Raw genomic sequence first — 20,979 nt, 5'->3', positions numbered from 1 at the left:
AAAGTTCTACAAAGCTTATGTTCACAAAGGGATGGTAAATAAAATTTACCTTTACCTTTTAAACCTGAAGGGTTATCCATCTATAGTTAATGTACATGTGTATGTCTATAGTTAATATAGTATATGTGTACATTTCAATGTGATACCTATACCCTTGGGCTTGAGAATAATTTAACTTAAGCACCATTTGGTTGTTGTTGACATCACTTCTAGCACTGGTCAACACTGCTTTGCAGTGAAGAGCATTCATCAATTGATTGATCAATATGATTAATCACATCCATTAAATAAAAATCCTATGAGTATGACTTCATTTAACTGATAATGATAGAAGTAGTTTACAGATACATTACTGAAAGGAAATGGAACAAAATTGCCTTTATTCCTAAAGGTCAGGATCAAATGACAACATGATTCTTGCACTAAAGTCATTTTACATGTGATGTTGCATGAGTGAAAAGTGTAAATTGTTATTAATACATTAACCTATAGTTTATTACATCAATATGAAACTTCTGATTTTATGTTTGGACGCTACAGTAGCTTAAAGGAAAAACAGAAACAAGAGCTGTCCGTAAGACAGCCAATGCTCGACTATTATTGTCGAATTATTGTCACAGAAGCAGGAAAATATTACCCTAAATGTTAAATTATCTATGGAGTTTCAATCCAGTATCTGTATTAATTCTGGAGATAGTAACTTTCATGCAAAACTTTAACCAGAAGTTTTAAGTTCAAAAGGGGACATAATTTGACCAAAATGCATGTCAGAGTTATGGGACTTGATGCAATCAACTAGTTTTAAAACCCCAAAGGCACATGTGAAGTTTCAATTTAATATCTGCATTTGTTCTGCAGATAGTAACTTGCATGCAAAACTTCAACCAGAATTTTCTAACTCCAAAAGGGGGCATAATTTGCCCAGAATACATGTCAGAGTAATGGGACTTGACCCAGTGAGGTTGTTAATTGATCTAGAAAAAGAAAAAATAAGTTTCAAAGCTATGATATATATAAATGATAGCTATATGTACTTGCATGCAAAACTTTAACCAAGGTGTGAAGCCGACACCGACGCCAGGGGAGTAGAATAGCTAGACCATTCTTTGAATAGTCAAGCTAAAAATTAAAGGAATGATAGAAACAGACAGATTGATGAAATATCTGAAAACCTAAGAAAATTTTTATTACTCTCGTGAAGTGTATCAGATTTAAAGACTGTTGAGTGTGGTAGATTTTTTTTTGTGTGTTCTTACTTGAGCTTTGTTCGCTAGTCAAAACAATTCGACAGTAAGGTTGTTTTATAACATATGTGACAGGCAATTCTAACTGTTGAAACTTAGAAGGACCAAAATAATAAAGAATAAATCAAAGAACACTTGTCATGTAAAGTTACTGGTTTTATCGCTAGCACATTTTGCCGTGTAGACACGGTAAACATTAATCGTGTACAATACATACATAGGTGTTAAATCACTGGACAATTTGTAATTTTTAAAACTATTTGATAATTTTTACATAAATCAATGAGGAACTGAATCCCCTTTTGTTACAGTATTTTTATTTGAATTTATCTCATACTTAAATTGAACGATCTGCAGCTCGATACGTATGTAACAACTATGGTCAAACAAAGAGTGTCACTCAAATGCTTAAAGATCTCAACTGGCAATTCCTTGAACAATGCTGCATCAAAAATTCCCTTATCATATTTTTAAAAATAAAGTAAAGTCTTGTTGCAGTTGACCATAATTATCTCACAACTACAAGGAACCTGAATTACTTGATCCCACAATCTCATACGCAATACCACTCTAACTTGTTTTTTCCAAGAACAATTCAGGGTTTTCTCTAGACTTTACAAAATGGGGGACATATGTCCCCCTAAGGTTAGAATTTAGGGGTCATTTGAAATTTCAGGGGGACATAGAACATACAGGTAAAGTAGTCCATATGTGCTGTTGTATACTTTATCTATATAACTGGCTTGTTAGGAAGATTCTATGATTATCATTATACTAGTCATGCCTGATTTGATTTGACATTTCACATAACAAAATTATAAAGTATAAGTCTTGTCTAAGTTAGAGCAGGTACTGTAAGGTTGACACACTTAGTTATTTTACATTTTTTCTCTCTTTTCGAGTGGCATATTGTCTTGCAGCTGCTAAAAAGTCTAATTTTTTTATGCCCATTTAGACTGACCATCATCTCGCAACGTTAACATAAAGGCGAGAATTATTGAAGCAAACTGCCGGACAAAACAGTTTGAAAAAACGAACAGTTTTTAATAAAGTTCAAAAATATTTTTTGTCTATACAAATAATGATTACTTTGATGTTTTATTTTCAAGTTACTTTGCACCTAAAATCGGTACATCCTTTCACGAAAGGATTCGATTATTCTGTGACATGTTTGTGTATTTGCAATATCACACACAAGTATTGGCAGCAATAAAATCCGAATGTTATCGAACAATGCCGGTCAGCTGACCAATTCGCTACCTTTGATTGGTTTGCTAAAATAAGACTCTATTTTTAGTTACAAAAAAAAAACCCCTAAATTTTCTGAAAATGAAACTGGTCGAATATAAAAACTGCGTCATTGATGACACAAAGTAACAATTTTTTAGGGTCATTTCAGGCAAAAATGCGTCAAAACGCAAGATTTTGAGAGTCAGGGAAAACCCTGACAATCTGGAATGGTCTCCCAGCATACATACAGCCCATCCCAGTCTGATTCTATTCACCGACAGGCTGGCAACTGTAACAATCTAATCTATATCTATTTTTTTAAATTTTAGTTAAGTTAGTAATTGTAGTTTGTTTTAACTTTGCACCTAATGAGCTTGCTCATCTTTTAAAGGTGCTAAATAAACACAAATTTCCTTTCAGAGTTTTACAAAAGACTACACATTTTGAAATAAATTACTACTAAAACATTATGACAGCCCTGCAATACTCCCTTGAAGTCAAACATGTGCAGAGAAACAAGTGATTCTTTTTTTTATTTCCTTAGATTGACATGGGTGGTCTTTTTGTCCTACTTTTGTGTTTGTCGTGTTTCCATAATTGGACGCAAATTCTTCGGGATCGCGTGATTTTAGAATTCAGCTGTATGTACTGATCCACCAAGAACTTTTGACAGTGACGTCATTTTGTCAACAAACAATAAACAAGCATGGTATATTCCAATGGGTGCATACTTATAATAGACAAAAATATGTCCTTATCAATAGAGATATTCCAAGAAAGGTATGGCCCAGTGGATGCGTTGGTTGCTTGCCATGCAGGCGATGCTAGTTCGAAACTGGTGGTAGAGGAGGTATATCTATGTATTTTTTTTTTGTAGCAAAAATTATGATATAGTTGGAAAGACCATTTGCTTTCCTTTTTTTAGGAAAAATGTGTTTTTTTATATGTTTTTGTTTGCAAAATGAAACTGTTGAAAAAACTTATCGTGCAGGTAAAAAAGTTCCGCTGACCGGGTTCGAACTCTATAGGTAAAGAAACAATGATAATCTAGTACAATATAAGGCAAACATTGGAATGTAAATACAATATGACATCACTGTCAGGTACCACTGGTCGGATAGTCTACAATGTTGTTGATCTTTCACACTTCCGAAAAAATCCGAAGATGCGCGACGGGTCTGTAAGCAATCAGAATACATACTTTCGGTTTGAAATAGGCAAAAGGTATTTGTTTATTTGTTTGTCATTCTTGAACATATTCATGACTATTTGGTCAGATCCGATGCAGTGGGTCATATTTTCAGTAAATATGAAGTCACAGCTACAAACTCTGGTTTTCATACAATACTCGTTAAGACGCTAGTAGGGGTGCGTACCAGTTCTCGATATGTATCGAATACTGGTATACAGGGTTCGATCGATACATCGGATCGAACGTTCCTGTATCAACCAAAAACAAACTAACTACATGATAACTGGTCTCAGTAATAGTTCTCCTCCAGTTTGCTTACTCCAGAAATGCATTTTTACGACGTCACACCTGACAGCCAATCAGTGTTTAACAGCATCGGAAAAATGTAAGTATACAGTACCCGGAACAGAACTCTTCCTGTAAGAAGGTAATTTTGCGGTGATGACTTTTCGTCTGCAAATTCTAAGTGTACCAGCCCTTTTTTTATGGTTTTGGGGAAGGGTGGCGGGTCCTTTCAGAAGGGGAAATTTGCGTCGTAAAATACCAAATTGGGGAATTTTTTTTATATAAAAAAACAAAACAAGAGGGTCATGATGACCCTGGATCGCTCACCAGAGTAATATGTTTCAAATGTCAAACTGATGATTTTCAGAAATTTTTTGGAAAATTTTCCAATGTACAATCAAGTAACCCCTGGGGCGGGGCCAATTTTACCCCGGGGGTCATGATTTGAATAAAGTTTGTAGAAGTCGACTAGGCAATATTACACATCGAATATCTAAGATCTAGGCCTTCTGGTTTATTTTAAGCAAATTTATGAAGATTTCCCAATGTACAATAAAGTAAACCCTGGGGCTGGGTCAATTTGACCCTGGGGGGTCAAGATTTGAACAAATTTTTTAGAGGTCCACTAGGCAATGCTACATGTCGAATATCTAAGCTCTAGGCCTTCTGGTTTATTTTTAGAAAATATTGAAGATTTTGTTATGTACAATCAAGTAACCCCATGGGGCGGGGCCAATTTGACCCTGGGGGTCATGATTTGAAGAAATTTTGTAGAGGTCCACTAGGCAATGCTACATGTCAAATATCTAAGACCTAGGCCTTTTGGTTTATTTTTAGAAATTTTTTGAAGATTTTCCTATGTAAAATCAAGTGACCCCTGGGGCGGGGTCAATTTTGACCCTGGGGTCATGATTTGAATAAATGTTGTAGAGGTCCACTAGGCAATGCTACATGTGAAATATCTAAGCTCTAGGCCTTCTGGTTTATTTAAGAAAATTTTTGAAGATTTTCATATGTAAAATCAAGCGACCCCTAGGGCGGGGTCAATTTTGACCCCGGGGTCATGATTTGAACAACTTTAGTAGAGGTCCACTAGGCAATGCTACATGTCAAATATCTAAGCTCTTGGGCTTCTGCTTTTTGAGAAGAAGATTTTTTAAGGTTTTCCTATGTAAAATCAAGTGACCCCTGGGGCGGGGTCAATTTTGACCCCGGGGGTCTGATCTGAACAAATTTTGTAGAGGTCCACTAGGCAATGCTTCATGTGAAATATCTAAGACCTAGGCCTTCTGCTTTATTTTTAGAAATTTTTTGAAGATTTTCCTATGTAAAATCAAGTGACCCCTGGGGCGGGGTCAATTTTGACCCCGGGGTCATGATTTGAACAACTTTAGTAGAGGTCCATTAGGCAATGCTACATGTCAAATATCTAAGGTCTAGGGCTTCTGGTTTTCGAGAAGAAGATTTTTTAAGATTTTCTATGTAAAATCAAGTGACCCCTGGGGCGGGGTCAATTTTGACCCCGGGGTCATGATTTGAACAAACTTGGTAGAGGTCCACTAGGCAATGCTTCACACCAAATATCTAAGCTCTAGGGCTTCTGGTTTTTGAGAAGAAGATTTTTAAAGTTTTTCCTTTCGGTTGCCATGGCAACCAGAGTTCTGCATGGAATTCAATTCTTTGAACAATTTTTAGAGAAGACCATCCAAGGAACATCCCTGTGAAGTTTCATCAAAATTGGCCTGTTGGTGTAGGAGGAGATGTTGTTTAAAGGAAAGTGTGGACGGACGGACGGACGACGGACGCCGGACGGACGGACGGACGGACGCCGGACGGTGAGCGATCACAATAGCTCACCCTGAGCACTTTGTGCTCTGGTGAGCTAAAAACACAGATTGAGTAAGATCAATGCCTCCCCTGGCTGTTGCACACTTTTAGCCATGACTTAAGCTGATTGCAAAATCTTGGGACCATTTCATACCCTTAAGTGCCAGAATTAGAAGCCATTATTTTTTTAAAATCTCTATTTCATTTTATACTTTAACCAAGCAATTTGCCCTTGAACCATTTCATCCTAATATCACATTGAATCAAAGATAGTTTTTAATCTTGTCATTAAAATGTTTAAATCATTTTTCAAGAACAATTTCAAAGCTAAAGTAATTGCTCAATGTATGAAATTATTCCTTTAATAGTTTGCAATTTTTGAATTATCTCCCTTTAATGGGCATTTTTCACTACTTAGATGTTTATAAAGCATTAATATTTATTCTTTATTTTTGACTTTTGTATTTCAAACTTAGTATAAGGTAATTTATCAAAAATAGAGTTGTCCTTTTTTATTTTATGACTTTTAAAAAGCTTTTTAAATGCTTTTAATTGCATTATATATATCCCCACACAACCTATTTTCAACCGCCTAGGACTTTGTATGATAAAAATCTTTACAAGCCAAATTTATCAGTTGTGATTGTTTCACTGTTTACAGCAGAGACAGAACATGTTAGGAACCTATTCGCCTTCAGTTTTGGTACTTAAAAAATTATATAAATTCCATTTATGTAGCAGTACTATGTTTTCATGAGGTTTTTCTTATTACTAAAAAACCAGCATCTTTCCTTGTCTACTACCTATTCTTGCTTAAGCCAATATCAGTATTTATATATCTTTTGCACTAAATGTTTATTGCTTAACACATGCTTACTGCCAGAATTGTGAAGCATATTATTATTAAATTATTTTGACAGTGCAATCATGATGCCTGTCCTTGCAACATTTTTTTCATTTTCTAAGCAATTTGAAATATTTAGAGTGTCAAAAGCTTAGCGATTATATAATACATTGTCATATGTGACAGCTATCAGTGTAGCAGATGTGACACCCTGGTTCTCTTGAGTAATGGAACACATGATATAGTTCTTTAGATAATGCACTAACTTTTGGCTGCCATTTACTTTACCCTACCCCCTGTAATTTAGGTGCCAATTTAGGCAAGTGTACCTACAGTATATTGATCTGCAATGTTGGTTTTAGTGTTTGTTGCCAGACTTGAATTTTGGGTGTATTATGTTTGCCATGTTGTAATGAAACTACAGTAAAAGTTTAGTGCTGTTTCATTTTGCTGGAAGGAAAATACCACCTGTGGTTGAATTTAGGTTGTAAATATTCAGCATGACTTCCTATTGATGGCTTTCAAAATCATCCTGCCAGGGATTCGATCAGTTAGAAACTTGAAACTTAAATGGTATGTTTTATAGCACTTATGCTGATAGAAAGTGTTAGACAATAAACCAAAGATTTGGACTTGCATTTGTACAAAACTGCACAGAAAACTTGTTAAGCGGTTGAAAACTGGTTGTGCCGGGATAAATCCCAATTTACAATCTAGCCCATACATATTACTGTATAGCGAAAATACCCCCTAAAGGTGTGATTAGCACTTTGTTTTGAAGCACATGGGAGGTGCTTTAAAGAATTCATCCCCGTGTGTCAATGCTTTGCATTGGGCACGTGAAAGAACCAAATGAACTGCTTTAGTTCATTTGTATCTCACAATCTTTCTTCACTGAAATTAAACTAACACTAGTGAAATGTTGGGTGGTGAAATGTTTACGCGTAGACTGAAATGAACGCGATTGAAAGGAACGCGACCGCGACTGAAATCATTTCACGATCGCGCAAATTATTTGTGAGCCGTTCGACTTAACAATATTTCCAGAATTTTTCGTTCATTACTTCCGCGAATCGGCTTGTTATTAGATAAATATATCCGCAAATCAGATTGTTGTAGATAAATATATCCGCGAATCAGAAATTCTGGAAAGGCTTTTCTTTGGAAAGGGAAATTCCCGATGGCTGACGCTAATGGTAATATCTGAGATGTTCCGATTGCGGCATTTCTAGAAGCGGTGTTTAGAACGCACATACATTCAGACCTAAATCCATCGGCAGTGGAAATTTTCGCTGATAAAAACGACTTGCAATTGGGGAATTTTTTAGTGCAGTTGGGGATAAAAGTATATTATTTTGCCAGGGGAATGGGGCCGAATTTCAGCCCCAAAATCGGCGTAAAGGCCTGTGTACTGAACAAATTAAGAAAAAATCTCCATCATAAGCATGCCGCCACCAAAAAGTAAGTAATGAATATCGATCATTTTGTATCGATACAAATATCGTATCGATCATTTTGACAGATACGCACCCCTAGGCGTTAGTAGTGGAACTTTAACATCTGTCCCTGACAAGCGCCTCCCAGTTATAATCAGATTTGATCAGGTCTCAGAAATGTCACAAATTAGCTACATAGTTGAATTTAGCTATTTATGGCTAGAATTAGCTATAAAACCAATAACAATAATGTAAAATGGACATAATCGCGTCCCAATGTTTTATAAGATGAAAGACAATAAATGCAGGAATATTTTGTTATAAATCATTGAAGAATGCGTCACTTGTGAGAATCATCGTTGCATAAAACCAATTTTGTAGTGACTTATTGCAGAAAATTGCAACATGTATTGAAACCGAAACAGCATAGATCTCTGTTCTGTGTGATTGTCTTTTGTCTCATGAACCATTTGGATAGGATAGTAAGTGTTTTATACTTCATACTGACATTTACTGAACAATTGTTGTTGGTTTTATAGCTATTTCTAGCTATATAAAGATAAAAGATAGATTTAGCTATGTAGCTAATTTTTGACTTTTCTAGGACCTGCTGATTGTTGGACAGTACACCGTAGATGTAGATCATACTAAATGTAGATGTATTTGCAACAAAACCAGCATTTAAACCCAAATCGGCAGCGGTGAAAATTTCATCGGAAATTTCCCCCGCTATTTTGGTCTTTTGAGTCTTTCACTCGATGCTTAAGTGACCTCAGTATTAAACTGCTATTTTCGGCGGTCGATGTGACCGCGTTATATACACTTCCGAATTATTTTGGTACCAAAATAAACTTTTACAAGGCAGTCTGAAAGACAGCTAAATCCCCCGCCACTGCTATGGATAGTGAAAGGGTAAAACCTTTGATTTTAGCTGTGACCTTGACCTTGAACTGACATGGCTGACTCATAAGGTCTGCACATCGCCTTGATGAGGTGATCGTTTGACCCAAGTTTGATGAAAATCCTTCAAGGGGTTTAGGAGATATAGAGCGGACACAAAATGGAAGGTTCAAACCTTTGACCCTAAGTTGTGACCTTGACCTTGAGCCGGCATGACTGACTCATGGGTTCTGCACATCGTCTTGATGAGGTGATCATTTGACCCAAGTTTTATGAAATTCCTTCAAGGGGTTTAAGAGATATAGAGCGGACACAAAATGGAAGGCTCAAACCTTTGACTTTGAGTTGTGACCTTGACCTTGAGCCGGCATGGCCGACTCATGGATTCTGCACATCGTCTTGATGAGGTGATCATTTGACCCAAGTTTTATAAAATTCCTTCAAGGGGTTTAGGAGCTATAGAGCGGACACAAAATGGCAGGCTCAAACCTTTGACCTCGAGTTGTGACCTTGACCTTGAACCGACAAGGCTGACTCATGGGTTCTGCACATCGTCTTGATGAGGTGATCATTTGACCCAAGTTTCATGAAAATCCTTCGAGGGGTTTAGGAGATATGGACCGGACACGATTTTGTTACGGACGGAAGGACGGACGGACGGAGACCATTCCTATAATCCCTCCGCCACGGTGGGGGATTAAAAAGAGTCTGTATTATTGATTGGTACATGTTACATGTCTGAAAATTACTATCAACTTTTGGTTTCTTTTAAAATTTTAGGAGATTGGGAAGACGCTGGGCACTGGACAAAGGGGGAAAATCACGCGAAAGAGGCCAATTTGGAGAACATTCACAATGTTAGATACATCATGTAATACTGGTTTTACATGGTAAACTCCTGAAATTTGTAGTAATTTCTCCCAATTTTGAGACAAGTACATAGATTTTTTTAAACAATTCATATTTTAAGTTATCCTATTTTGCTTAAAAGTGGATGGGGTTTGGTGCCTTTTCATGTTTTATTTTTGAAAAATGCTTCAAAATGAGAGCTGCTTTTGCAACAGTTTCATATTTTTCTTAAATGCAGACTTTTTAATGACTATTTATTTAGATTGCACTAAAATTTACCGTATTTTCCCGAATTAGGGCCCCCCTCTAATTAACGCCCCCCCCCCACCCGTTTTGGAGGGGGAAAAAAGTCAACAAGAACGAAAAAAAATCACCTACCTCATTTTTAAAAGTCCACATAATAAGTAATTTACAGTAAGTATCCAATGTATTAAGAATTAAACACACTTTTAAACAGTACATGTACCGTAAATCCAAAACGTTTATACTAAGTATGGTACGTATCCAATCATCAAATAGAAAATTAAACGGTAAATCCATTTTTGATTTGTTTTTGCACCACCCGCGCACAAGCTTCCTGTCGACTTTAAACAAATTTGCGGAAAAGTGTTAACCTTTTCTTCGGCAGTTTTAATAACTTTTAATTTAAAAGCCGGCACATAAGCAGCGTGTCAAACCACTGACATTGTGTATTGCTACCCGCATGTACTAAGGAAAATATTATCGGAGTACACAGCTGTTTGGGTATGATGACGTAATGTGTAATGTCGCGAGCGTGTCACGGAATACATGAGGTACCGTATTTAAATGCATAATTTTAAGACACACTGCATTAAATTGGATGCCAAATAATTACGTTTTGGGGCAAAAACACAGAAACACTTTACAGTTGGTTTGAACGATGTTTTTAAGTTTTGTAAAAAAATTTATTTTTTATTTTTTTACCTCAAATGAACCTCTTTGGAAAATGTAACGCCCCCGGGGGCGTTTATTCGGGAAAATACGGTAGTAGAAAATCTCGTAAGGAATGACAGAAATGTCCGAAAATCAAGGCTGCGAAAACATGTGACAAATATGGAAAACGAAAGTAAGCACTAAATTCTTGATAAAATACCTGTTTAAAATTTCATTTCTTTCATCATATCTATTCAATATTTATAATTTCTGCTTTTTTAAAGCTGAATGATAATAAATTTGCTATAGATCACAACGGCTGACCGGCTGATATAATCGTATAAACTATAATGCACATAAAATAATGATTTGAATTATCCAATTTGTTGTTCAGTAATAATATAACATAAGTTTTATTTTAAGTCGACAGGACATGTAACAATACAATGTAAGCTGTAAGCTACACCGCTAATAAAGAAGTGGTACAAACACGATAATAGGCTGTTCTTCGCATTGTTTATCAATAAACTTTTACATTCTGATCAATAAACACCTAAAGTTGATAATGACAGGTGTTTTTTACTAAATACAAACCGCGAGATGACAACGTGTCAGTCGGCGCGTGGTGTGATTGACATCTGTCAGTAGCTAAATAGTATAAGAAGCTCCGCCTACTGTCATGCTTCCCCTTGTGGCGACGAACAATGTTGAAATTCTCTGGGATTTGATTTACATGTCACAACTTTCGCACTCTAGAAACTTCAAAATAAATTTCCGCAGGTCAAGCTGACGCGCAGGGCATTTTCTGTGCAGGTCAAATACGAATTTTTAAGGATTTTTGCGGGTCAAAACCCGGAACCTCGGGTCAACCGAAACACCCTGCATGTGCAATTGGTTCCCGTCGTCATATGTAGCGACTGTTAATGCTGGGACACACTGTCCGTGACGTTATAAAACTGCTATATTTAGTGTAATCACCTTCTTGACTAGTTGCCTACATCATTGCTGTACGTCAAACTATTAAGGATGCAATGATTTTTAAGATAAGTGGATCTAATATTACTAAAACATGAAAATTGGAGTTTTTTTCGCCTCCAGAATAGGGAAAATTGATTTTTTGGAGGAATATTTTCAGAGGGGAAGACGCAGACTATCAGCGTCACTTTCTTAGTAAAAAAAAACCTGTATCTTCACGCAGAAATAGCGTATGAACATGCAACAAGCTGTCATGTGTTCTGTAACCTTTTTTTCTGATTGGATATGTTAAGCTCATTAATATTCATAGCCAATAAAGCACTCGCTAAGTAATGTTTACAACTGGAAGCAGATTTCTGCATTTTTCAAGACTTATAGATCTGTAAAGCTGGGGTTGTTAGCAGATGTGGTAGTATATGTATTCACAACAAAATCAGTATTTAAACCCAAATTGGCAGCGATGACAATTCACTGAAAATTTCCTCCACTATTTTGGTCTTTTAAGTGTTTGATGTGAGTGGAGACATTGTCCATAAGAACAATAACTCAATATTTCCTAAGTAAGATCACGTCAAATCAGTTGGGGCTACACATTTGCTAGATTGCGATCACCCTGTGTTCTGTTCGTATTATCATGTGACCCTGGGTTTCGATAGTTCATTCCTGGTGTTTATTTTATATATAGGGTTTTTTCTGTTAGATAGACTTCTGGAGTCGTACTGACAGAATTTCAGACTCCTGTTCTCTGGCAAAGCAGCTGGCTTGACAAATTATCTCCCCTGACGTTTTATGAACAATAAATGTCTATTTTAAATGATTTAATGGTATACGTTAAAGATATAATCCAGTATCAATAAAAATAAAGATAATATGTTAACCGAAAAACATAACAAACGTATCTAAATGACTTCCATTTTGGCATAATTACATCCGATCAAGAGGACAAAAACAACCTGGCCACTGTGCAATGCGTATTGTAAATATGCATAAACAGCATACCTTGCAGCTTTCGATTCCCAGCCATTGCTATGAATACTGTGAGAAAAGTGGCAAATGCATGCTAGAAGAGCCCATAAAAGCTCGTAAGACAATACAGTGTCAGGAAAATGAGGGAAATCCTTTCAGTTTTTCTTGAACAAAAATCAAAATGGCTGCTTCTCGACCTAATAACTTTCACAAATGGAACTTGCTTTAAAAAACATAGTCCTATAAATGAATACATATTTGCTCTATATATCATAAAGTGTCTTAATTCTTAGGGGTGTAAAAGTGATTGCAACTATTTTCATTACAATTCTTTAAAGAATAGGATCTATATTATGTCAGTAGGAAACACTTCAAAAACTGTGTATTAATTAATTCTAATCTTATTCGTGCTATTTGCCGGAAGTTGATATTCGGACAAGTTTGTTTACGCATGTTTTGGAACTGTCATTTTATGTATTTTCAGATTTTCATAGAGTGTAAGTAATAAAATTACACGAATCCAAATTATCATTTTTTTGGTAAACTTCAATTAATACGTACCAGCTTGTGTGCAATTTTCCATGCAAATCAATGATGTTTGGTGGCAAATGTGAATGAGTTCTGTCAATAGCTTGCCATTCTTGGTAAAAAGATTCTGCTTCAGTCTCCAGAGATGTTTATATATTGTTACAGATGTCTGATATTTTAATTGACGGTTGCGAAAACAGCGTCAGTTAACTTATGGTAGCCAGAACCAGGTACTTTGCAAGATCATACTGCCATGGGTGAATAAAAATACATGCATACATATACGTGTGATAGAAAGTTGGTAAGTTCACATTGCAGTTAAAAAGAAAACAAGTTGTCTGTCCCATCTTAAGACCTTATGCGATGAGGCTGTGTTAACATCGGACTGTAGGCATATATACCAGACTCTTAGCCACTGCCTTGCTCCAGAATTGTATCGGCAGTATGTTTATAGGAAGTGTCTAGCGTCCGGTAACCGGACACCTAGGCTGCATTTTAGCTGTCGGGCAGGGCTTCCTTTAAGCGGCAAAAATTATGATCCATACGCCAGTACACAAAGTCAGAGGTGTACAAAGGACTTTTCGATATTTTCAAAGGACGACAAAATCAATACACCGTGACATAACTTCACTCGAATGATGTGATTAGCTCCGTAACTAATCAAAGTGTTTTAACTCTTGATGATTGACAGCTTCATTATAACTGTCGGCATTTCTTTACATGTCATGTTTGAAGCGCGAAATCGTCCTGTTTGATAGAGAGACCGTCTGTAAATGTAAACCGTCATCCAGATCAGTTGTCATGTTGAGAAGATGCTATTTGCCGATAATAAAAAAATACATGCATTTGGCTTGGATTAAGTTGGTAAAACAAGCTCTGAAGTAGGATGATAAAATAACTTACTGTGGAAGTTATATTGACAATTACAGCACAAAAAAAATTTTGTTTGCAAATTGGTGAGTAAATAGACTCTGGGATCGACACTAACTGTGGTCGGATGACCAGGGGACAGTGTATTTTCGGGTGGACCAGTGAATCCTGACAGCTAGCTGTTTCTCTGGACCACTAGAAATTCAGTAGTTTTTAATCTAAAATCAACACAATTTGCTTATATAAACATTATCTGAAAATAATTGCATCAAAAGTAGAAAATCAGTTTTCCAAAAATACCACGATGCAGGTCTTTTATTTTGAGACATAACGTTCTTGGATTGACCATGCCGTGACAACAACCGAAATGATTATCCGGGCAAACAATATCTTGTAACCTCAGCAAGTAACTATATTCTTCTAGAGCAAATGACATTTCACATCCAGTTTTAATTAAAACATTTTTTCCGATCGGTAATATATTTGCTACCTTTGGATTTTCGTAAATGATAAATCCTACTTTTATAGTATTTTTTAGAAAAAAAACCCCATTCAGTTTGCCTCCTATTAGGTTATACAACAGATATCTTACACATTTTAATGAATAGCCTGAAATAAACACCAGCACATGGCAGCTATAAACGTCTGCAAATTTTCCTTTATTGATTTTCTTTGATGTGGTCGGGTAACCGGATGGCTAGCATATCATCTGGGGATTTTCTAGTCATCTGTGTCTTTGTTTTACTGCTTAACAATTGTGAACGATTATGACTAGCAGGCGCGTTGTCAGGGATAGCTATTGAAAATAGTTAAAATGCAGAAATTATTTGCATCACAAAGATAGAATAAAAGACCTGTTTTTTACAGGCTAGATTAAAAGTTAAAGCAGAAAGTTTAATTAGAACAGCAGATGCCCAGCAAATATTTCTAAGCTGGGACTAGGTTGCAAAGACACAGGGAGACTGTTCCACAGACGTATACATCTGGGGAAAAAGGAATTTGCATGATAGTGCGTCTTTGAATACAGTATCAAATAGTTCAGGTTTCTGGTTGTTCTAAGGTCAACAATATCAAGGTGGTGTTGGATCTTATACAATATTGTTACTGCACTGATCTTACAGCATTGTTCTAAGGTTTGCCAGTTTAATTCATTCAACATTTTGGAAACACTAATGACCCAGTGTAGCTATACATATAGTCATTATAAACATATATCTTGCTGCTGATCTGCTGCTCTATTTGAGGATTAGATATTTTTGCCACGGGTGCCATATAAAGGAATGTACTTTAACTGGGGTCTAACAGAAGTTTTATATCATATAATATGCAACCTCTTTGACTCTTTTATTTGGGGTTTTGACATTTTGTTTAAAGAATCTTAGGGATTTTTTTGCTTTCGATGTTATGTTGTTGATATGATTGGTCCATGATAGGTCTTTGCTGATGGTTACACCTAGATATTTGGCAGAATCAGTTGATTTTATGCAGTGTATAGGGGAAGATTACCAGATTTCTTTTGCGACTGATTCTGGGGACTTCACACTTGTCTTTTTTGAGGCCATTCCAGTTTGCTTTCTTGTAGCATTTCATTTCTCTCACCCGTTGTCTAGGGCAGCCTTTTAACCTTTATCTCATGAAAGACAGTGTTGTGATCTGAAAAACCTAATGGTGGTAAAGTTGTGGTGTTATGGACTTGAGAGGGCATGTTTGTGAGAAAGAGGTCCAAGATGTTATTTCCTCTAGTGGGGATGGTGACCATTTGCTGAAGATTGAGGTTAACTATATTTTCACCCAAATTAAAAAACGAACACCGAGGTCGGGTGATTTATGTAGACTACGCGCTGCCTGTACCTACAGTTTTCAGTGATGGATTCTGATGTCAAGTCAACACCAGGCATATTAAAATCCCCAAGGACCCATATGGAGCTGTGTCTGGGGATTTTCTGGATGGTTGACCAAAGTTCAATTAAGGATGTTTCATCATCTTCCTTAGGTTTATTGTAGGAAGAGATGTATATATCTCTATTGAGGGACAGTTTGGCCCAGACAGAATTGCAGTTTTACCTGAGCTGAGGCTGTTCTGCACTAACAAGGGAACGCGAGATGGCCAGAAGGGTGCCACCACCTTTGCCCTCCATCCTACCATCTATAGATATTTGAAAATTAAAATGATCTGGGAGGATGCAAACAATCATAAGCAAATATGTAGTGTATTTGACTCTGTCTGGTATGTTAGAGATGTAGAGTGGTGGAATCTATGCTCGCGGTATTTTGTAAATATATTATCCTTTTAAGAAGCAAGAGAAGATTATTATTTCGATTTGCCTATGCAAAAACATAAAGTTATCCTCCTTTTATCGAAACATATTGTTGATGTGCGTCATCACATGACTTAGTCGTCTTGTGAGCTATCGACACGGCATACGTGAAAATGTGAAATTTCGCCCTGAAGGGAACCTATGGTGGCGGTATGATATATCTATCAAACTAAGAATGAAACAAAATTTCAGCAGGCTAAAAATGAACAATCAAGCATATGGGAGTAAAATATTTGGAATATTACTCATTTATTATGTGAAAAACAAAAGAAATGAGGATAAAATTTAGTATGTGCCGCTATGTGTATATTTCTCTTACAGAAATGGAATCACTATTAGAACAAAGCTTAAAAACGTATAATATTAAATAATAATGTAATATAAAAACAGAATGTTCAAGAATTAATGATTCAAACAACAACAGTGATTAACTCACTAATGTTTCCTACACTTCTTTGGTGTGTAGGATAATTACTCCTCCCTACATCTCAGCAAGAGCCATTTGGACTTCGTCAAAATACTATGATCAACATCGATCTTTTCATGGTTCGACAGGCACTCGTAGTGTAGCCAGGCGTCACATTATCACATATTGCTCTTAAATGTATCTTATATCTGAATTCAATACATGATTTCTAAAAGACTAACTTTAGCTGGGTGATTTTGACATATTTGTCTGAGATTTGTGCGACGAAAACAGATTGCGTAAAATGTATCGGTTGCTGTATACGTCACGTGAGCGGCACGCGTGGCAATCGCTACATTTGTTGTTAAGGCATTTCACAACTGGTTGGTGTTGAACTTAGTATGATGAAATATTTTATCTGTGCTTCTGCAGAGAGCGTATTTATCGAAATACCGCGAGCATAGGAATACCGCGAGCATAGGTTTCACCACTCTATATCAAAAACAGGAGGGGCCCTAGGACAGTTCCTTGAAAAACTGGTTTTGGAGATGATGACACTTTAGAGAAAGCCTAGTTAGATTACTAACTTTAATATGAAGAAGGCAAAAGGTGTTTTCCCTTTATATACACATACACTTTTTCAGTAAAAATTATGATCCAATGTAATTATGTAACAAAATGAAAGTTTTCTTTCTGAGCCTTTTCATACATTATTTGATCTTTAATACTTCTGTTTGAAGGTAGTGCTGATTAGAATGATGTTTACAAGTGGAATAGCATCTATTACAGTATAACACTTAACACAAATGTTAATCAGCATGTGAAGTTTTTTGCTTTCACCTGATATCAACAGAGTTACAGCCCTTGAATAAGTATTTTCAAACTTATGTCACACACTGATAAAATGTATATGACCTAGAGACACAAAACTTTGTAGATATGCTAATATGCACATGGATTTTAAGGTCAAGGACATCATGAAACTATGCCTGTATGTTACTATGTAGCTAATCAAAAGTTTGGATTGTATTTGGGGCCAGAAGTGTCAAGGTTAAAATTTTGCAGTATTCTTTTTTGTTAAAGGCATTGATCCATGGCACCTTTTGAAAGTACAAATTGTGAATGCTGGCAATTCAGTTCTGGATATTTTGTTTTAAAGGCACTGACCTCCAGATCATACAACATCAAAAAGAAAAAAATAATTTTTTTTTAGATATCAGAAAATTATTGCTATACTATATATATAAAAGAAGGCCTTGAAACTTAATTACTGACAGATTATAAGTCATGGAATAGTGAGCCCGCCCGCTTAGCTCAGTAGGTAAGAGCGTTGGTCTACGGATCGCGGGGTCGCGAGTTCGATCCTCGGGCGGGGCGTATGTTCTCCGTGACTATTTGATAAACGACATTGTGTCTGAAATCATTAGTCCTCCACCTCTGATTCATGTGGGGATGTTGGCAGTTACTTGCGGAGAACAGGTTTGTACTGGTACAGAATCCAGGAACACTGGTTAGGTTAACTGCCCGCCGTTACATGACTGAAATACTGTTGAAAAACGGCGTTAAACCCAAAACAAACAAACAAACAAACAAACATGGAATAGTTGTTTTTACTAATTTTCCCATTAACAACTGTTAAGTACTTATTCTTTTGTGGTGTATTTAACATGCAATAATAATGACATGATGCATATTGGCACTTTTAACATGAATGGGTCTGCTGCAGTGGTAATTTATTTGAAAAGTGTACTTTGTAACCTAATGTTATTTTTGTTTTAGATGATGGTATTCAGTGTAGCAAAGTATATTGTAGCAAGGTTTTCCAAATGATTTGCTGTGGCTTGCTATACTGTATGTTTTATTATAGTCAGCAAAATTGAAGTGGTAAGAAAAAGTTTTGATGATTATTTCAGGATGTCATCTCGGGGGCGACAGCCTGCTGATGACTTAAACCTGAGTCTGGCTGGTTCTGGTATACATTCAGCAACATCAACCAACAGGAGCAGGCCAGGATCAGCCAAACAGTTGAAGAGACCAAATTCTATGACAGATGTTTCGAAAGAGGTAATTTGTTAATTTTACAAAATTTAATGAATACATGCATAATATGTGTATATATATAAAATATGTAAAGGACAAAATAAATTTCGCTTTCAAAGAAACAACTTTGAATTCAAACAAGATATGGCGTGTATCATGCATACAAGGTAGCTGATGGTGCAGTACATTTGTAGTTAACAGGTTTGGCTGCAATCTAGTGGTCTAGGTATGATTCCTACCTCCCAGTTGTAACTGATAACCAAGCCAGTATTCAGACTTTGCTGTTTGTATAATTAAGTTACTTTGGTGTTTGTATAATTAAGTGCTGTTTCCAGCAGTATTTGCCTAGAATGAATGCTGGGTAGATAAATGAGCTTCCTTTTGAGAGCTACCATGAGAGTAAGCTTAAAAAAATTGTACTTTGACACAAGTCCTTCTGAAGTTAGTCTGTTTGTATTGATCTCCAGTTGTGATTAGTCTTGGCTGAATGCAGAGATAGAGATGCACCATTAAGCCTCTGTATCACTACCAAAAAATACAGAATAATCCATAGAAGTGGGATATGCCTTTCTTGCTCCACCGCTGTGTGTGAAGCATGTAATTTGTAAAAGACCTTTGGAGACACCCTGTATATACATGAAGTTTTTGCATTGTCAGTGTCCTTCATGTCAAATATGACAAGTGTCAATGAAATATGTCAATGATTAGGGAACAAAATTTCTTAGCAAAATATACAAGTGAATTGACACAACCTTTTCTTGTTTCAGGGTAAAACACAGTCTTCAAGGAAAAAGTCCAGTCAGGGTAATTATATCACATGTTGAGCATTATAGTAGACCAGAATATTCTACATACTCACCGTATTTGCCTGCCTGCTGAGTTCAGTAGGGAGACGGCAGATCTATGGATCATGGGGTTGTTAGTTAGATCCTTGGGCAAGATGCTTGTTCTTCGTGACAATTTGATAATAGACATTGTGTCTGAAAGCATTCGTCCTCCACCACTGATTCATGTGGGGGAGTTGACAGTTCCTTGCAGAGTACAGGTTTGTACTGGTACAGAATCCAGGGACACTGGTTGGGTTAACCGCCCACCATTACATAACTGAAATACTGTTGAAAAACGGGGGCCTCTGTGGCTGAGTGGTTGCTCAATTCAAATCACTTGCCTCTCCAAGATGTGGGTTCAGGCCTCACTCGGGGCATTGAATTCTTCATGATGTGAGGAAGCCATTTAGCCGGCTTATGGAAGGTTGGTGGTTCTACCAAAGTGCACGCTCATGATGAAATACATCGACACCAACTTTCAGTAAATTTTTTTCTTACATTCCATATTATACAAACATTTACAGCCATGTGTTTAGATAAGGCATGAGAAATGTACGTCCATAAACAGAATGCAATATGAACAACAACATAAAAGTTTCCTGTTTAGTTTCATTACTGTTAAAACATGAAGTTGTGTATTTCTCTTATTATAACCTTTTTACATACATGTGATACGTCCCGGATTGACCTGGAAATTACATACTCGTCCCGGTGTACCGGACAGTGTTGAAATGTCCCAGAAAAATAAAAATACAGAAACAAATAAAAATAATCCCCCCAAAACTTGTTTTTTGTCCATAAGTTGTTGAATTTTACACAATAAAGAGTCCCCCGTGTCACATTGTTTATTCCTAATTATCCTATATCAGTTTCATGCCCTCGAGCGGGACACGTGTTAAGCCCTCTTTGATCACTTGACGATCTTTTGATGACACTGATTAAGTTACAGTCAGTTATTATGATGACCCTGATTAAGAACTGACAGGATTATGCAATCAATAACTGTTTTATGATACTTAGATTAGGAACAATAGTCGAAAATCTCCTTGTTTTTAGCACGTTGGCGGTAGAGCTACATGTAGCCTTTATGGATGAGATTATTGAAAACGGTCAGTTAAACGATAATTATTTAAAAAGGTTGTAATCATTTAAGATCTAGATCGATTGTCACACATATTCTAAATTAGAATGTTGAATGCATTTGCCGACCCACCCATGAAAATTGACCCAACTCCAAATATTTTATATCGTCGATTTTATCTACAAGATTTTATATTTTATTCCTTTAAGGATTAAATTTAATTATTAGATAAACGTTTAAGCTTTAGAATGATACCATATTAGCTAG

The 20,979-nt window shown here is 36.3% G+C and overlaps 2 protein-coding genes across 6 annotated transcripts in view; one reads left to right on the top strand and one right to left on the bottom strand.

Moving 5' to 3' along the window:
* LOC123564335 (CCR4-NOT transcription complex subunit 3-like) overlaps positions 1-12,863 on the bottom strand; it is a 69,836-nt gene extending 56,973 nt beyond the window's left edge. For all 5 annotated transcript variants that reach the window (XM_045357837.2, XM_045357840.2, XM_045357839.2 and 2 more), the window contains exon 1: positions 12,676-12,863. In XM_045357837.2, coding sequence (XP_045213772.1) covers positions 12,676-12,700 — 25 coding nt within the window. In that variant the 5' untranslated portion in view covers positions 12,701-12,863. The remainder of the gene's footprint in view (positions 1-12,675) is intronic.
* A 197-nt stretch (positions 12,864-13,060) lies between these two features.
* The window catches only part of LOC123564333 (centrosomal protein of 131 kDa-like), a 57,645-nt gene continuing 49,726 nt past the window's right edge, over positions 13,061-20,979 (top strand). The window contains exons 1-3 of the mRNA XM_053536957.1: positions 13,061-13,139; positions 18,678-18,828; positions 19,572-19,608. Coding sequence (XP_053392932.1) covers positions 18,679-18,828; positions 19,572-19,608 — 187 coding nt within the window. The 5' untranslated portion in view covers positions 13,061-13,139; position 18,678. The remainder of the gene's footprint in view (positions 13,140-18,677; positions 18,829-19,571; positions 19,609-20,979) is intronic.

This window comes from Mercenaria mercenaria, chromosome 2 (assembly GCF_021730395.1).
Source record: "Mercenaria mercenaria strain notata chromosome 2, MADL_Memer_1, whole genome shotgun sequence".
NCBI lineage: Eukaryota > Metazoa > Mollusca > Bivalvia > Venerida > Veneridae > Mercenaria > Mercenaria mercenaria.
The sequence above is the reverse complement of the archived record's forward strand: the minus strand, read 5'-3'. Positions and strand labels throughout refer to the sequence as shown.